Here is a 3,449-nt window from a genome sequence, read left to right as displayed (position 1 = left end):
ATCTATCTATCTATCTGTCTATCTATCTATCTATCTATCTATCTATCTATCTATCTATCTATCTATCTATCTATCTATCTATCTATCTATCTATCTATCTATCTATCGTTACACAGATGGCTAATAATTGGAAAATTATAAACACTTTGGTGTCAATTTGGTACCAACTGTGTATATTACTTTTCCATCTAAAGTTTGTTTCAATTTGTAAAAAATATTGACCTGTTTTGAAAAAAATTATTTATTAAAACTTTATGTTAGTACTACAGTTTGAAATTCTCAGTATTCCGAGAATTTAAAATTATACCACGAATTATTGATTTTAAAACCCTAACTCGTATTTCATCACTTTTCCGATATCTCTCTTCAATTTAGTAATTTTTATGTACAAATTTTCTATATACAAAAATTGATTAGCGATTCAATTCCACAAAAAAACTACTTACTTGATGAAGCCCATGAGGGAGCATTATCGGCTTCATCCTCAAGATCATTTTCAGCTGAGGCGGCGTTTTGTTTAGACGACTCAGCGGCGGCCTGTTGGCGAGCCTTCTCTTTTAATAGCTCTAATTCAGAGGCATCGTTATCGACAATCTTTTCTAAAGAATCGAAATTACCGTCATCATCCTAAAAAAAAGAAAACAAAAATTATATATGTAAAATACAAAACCAGAGAAATTAACCTAAAACTTACTTCTTCATCGTCATCATCTTGCACATCTTGTGAGGTAGGTTTTGATGTTTCTTTGGTCACATTATCATCTTCATCATCCTGTTCATTGGTTTTATTAACATCCTCATTATCTTCTTCATCATCATTTTGTTCCAGGGTAGCCTCTTCAGTGACATTTTCATCTTCGGCTGTTACATTATCATCATCAGCCTCTTCAGCTGTTACATTATCATCAACATCCTCTTCAGCTGTAACATTTTCTTCATCTTCTTCCTCATCTTCGTCCTCTTCTTCGGCTGTTACATTTTCAGCTGTTGCAGTATCATCTTGATCTTCATCCTCTTCTTCTGGGGTAACATTTTCATCTTCTTCCTCCTCGCCTTCTGCTTCTTCATCGCCTTCGGAATGATCGGCTTCCTCTTCAAAAGGTTCATCATGATCATCTTCCTCATCGTGTTCATCATCATGATCGTCATCATGCTCCAATGAGCCATGACTATCATGATGATCATCATGCTCAGCACGATGTTCATCGACCCAGCCATCGAAGTAATTCGAAAATCTAGACTCCGATAACGGTGTATCCACTAGAAATTTAAATATTATTTTGTTATAATTCCTTATTATTGGAAACAAGATCATGTCTTACCATCTGATATGCCCCTATTTTCCATTATAATGATACATACTACACTCAGTAGTAAAAGCATGAGAGAAAAGAAAATCGTCTTAGCACACCAATTGCCACCAGTTCCATGTTCTTCGTGAATATGCAGATGCATATCGTCAGAGCCCATTTTGGTAATATGCACGCCATGGGAAGCCTCATCATCTGAACACATAAAAACAAGATTAAATTCATAAAATTATAATATGGCTATGGAATCAAAGTCTAGAAAGGTTTTGTGTTAGTAAAAGTTTTAAAATATTAGAAGAAAGCAAGCCTTTATGGGTTTAAGCTTTTGTGGATAGCTTTTTATTTACTACAAATCTGGTAAAGGAAGCTTGCAGGAGTTTTTTTATTGGATTCATTTTTAATTCAAACTACCTTGTAAGCTAGATTTGCGTGAAAATATTAATTCGCCTTCCGATCTACGGACATCAAGAGATTCTATAGGCATTGTTTTAAGATTAATAAAATAAATTATTTTAGTAATTATGGATACACACATAAATATATACTTTAGAAACATATAGAAAATGGCGCAAAAAGATAATGTATTTTCAGAATATGCAATAAAAAGATGTAAAAAACAGAAATCTTGATGAAATATATCATTGAGCCATAAAGTAAATTTTGAAAATAATTTAAATGGAAATTTGCCAATACTAAATATTAATAATGTATTTATAAGTTTAACAAAATCAGCAGAGTTTCTTAAATACTAGAACTGAACTAGAACTGAACTAGAACTGAACCAGAACTGAACTAGAACTGAACTAGAACTGAACTAGAACTGAACTAGGACTAGAACTAGAACTAGAACTGAACTAGAACTGAACTAGAACTGAACTAGAACTGAACTAGAACTGAACTAGAACTGAACTAGAACTGAACTAGAACTGAACTAGAACTGAACTAGAACTGAACTAGAACCGAACTAGAACTAAACTAGAACTAAACTAGAACTGAACTAGTCTTGACTATAGATCAGTCTCTATACTAGTCGATAGATGGATCTAAAGTCAAGACAAGTCTTGACTTGTTTTATAAAACCAGTCCAGCAGGTGCTTTTCGATAAAACCATAATTGTAATAGAAAGTACATATTGCTATATTATCTATAATAAGTATCACTTCATAATTCGATTTGAGAACCGCTGATAAACATTTCTGTTTATGAAAATCGTGTACTCACATGTGACGCATTATAATTGTTTTGTATTATTTGAATATTTTTCTTCTTAAATCTTTACATACTATGTAAAAAACAAAATAATGAAATTACTGAATACATGAAAACAGACATAAAGTGGCCAGTCCATTAACACCTTGTACTTGAAAAAAGTCTTGCATTTAGCATTGTTCTTGTCTTTGTTCTTCAGCATTTATTCCACAGTGAAGAGAGTTAATGATCTCTGACGGTTGTTTGCAAAACAAAAAAAATTCAAAATCCAAAATGTAATAAAAACATTTCTATATGTTAAATACGCATTTCACTTCCTAAAAGCCCACCCACACATTTTTGTGTAATTGTTTTGGCGACATTCTAAAAAAATAAATTTAATTTTTTTTTCAATTTGCTACTACATTTTGTTAGTCATTAGTTTTTGTAATACTAAAATCAAATTATATATTTTCCAATATCCTTAGAATTAAGAGCGAGAGCTTGGCCACTTAGGCCAAAGGTGACACAGTTATCATTAAGGAAAATTCACGGCTTAAAATTGGAAAATTTAAAGATGGATAATCATTGCTTCAAACAGGACGGTGCGCCCCTCTAGAAGTAAACTAGAACTGAACTAAAACTAAAATGAAACTAAACGAGAACTGAACTAGAACTGAATTAGAACTGAACTAGAACTGAACTAGAACTGAACTAGAACTGAACTAGAACTGAACTAGAACTGAACTAAAACTGAACTAGAACTTAAAAAGAACTGAACTAGAAATGAACTAGAACTGAACTAGAACTGAACTAGAACTGAACTAGAACTGAACTAGAATTGAACTAGAACTGAACTAGAACTGAACTAGAACTGAACAAGAACTGAACTAGAACTGAACTAGAACTGAACTAGAACTGAACTAGAACTGAACTAGAACTGAACTAGAA

General features: G+C 32.3%; 1 protein-coding gene across 2 annotated transcripts in view; it reads right to left on the bottom strand.

Annotated features, from left to right (window-relative positions):
• Positions 1-3,449, bottom strand: part of LOC111683951 (aspartyl/asparaginyl beta-hydroxylase) — a 12,297-nt gene that overhangs the window by 5,737 nt on the left and 3,111 nt on the right. The window contains exons 3-6 of one of the 2 annotated variants that reach the window (XM_023446062.2): positions 1,722-1,784; positions 1,323-1,505; positions 695-1,260; positions 447-627 (exon numbers count right to left, since the gene is read on the bottom strand). In XM_023446062.2, the coding sequence (XP_023301830.2) occupies positions 447-627; positions 695-1,260; positions 1,323-1,505; positions 1,722-1,784 (993 nt within the window). The remainder of the gene's footprint in view (positions 1-446; positions 628-694; positions 1,261-1,322; positions 1,506-1,721; positions 1,785-3,449) is intronic. The other variant, XM_023446065.2, reaches the window with a different exon arrangement.

Source organism: Lucilia cuprina, chromosome 6 (assembly GCF_022045245.1).
Source record: "Lucilia cuprina isolate Lc7/37 chromosome 6, ASM2204524v1, whole genome shotgun sequence".
NCBI lineage: Eukaryota > Metazoa > Arthropoda > Insecta > Diptera > Calliphoridae > Lucilia > Lucilia cuprina.
The sequence above is the reverse complement of the archived record's forward strand: the minus strand, read 5'-3'. Positions and strand labels throughout refer to the sequence as shown.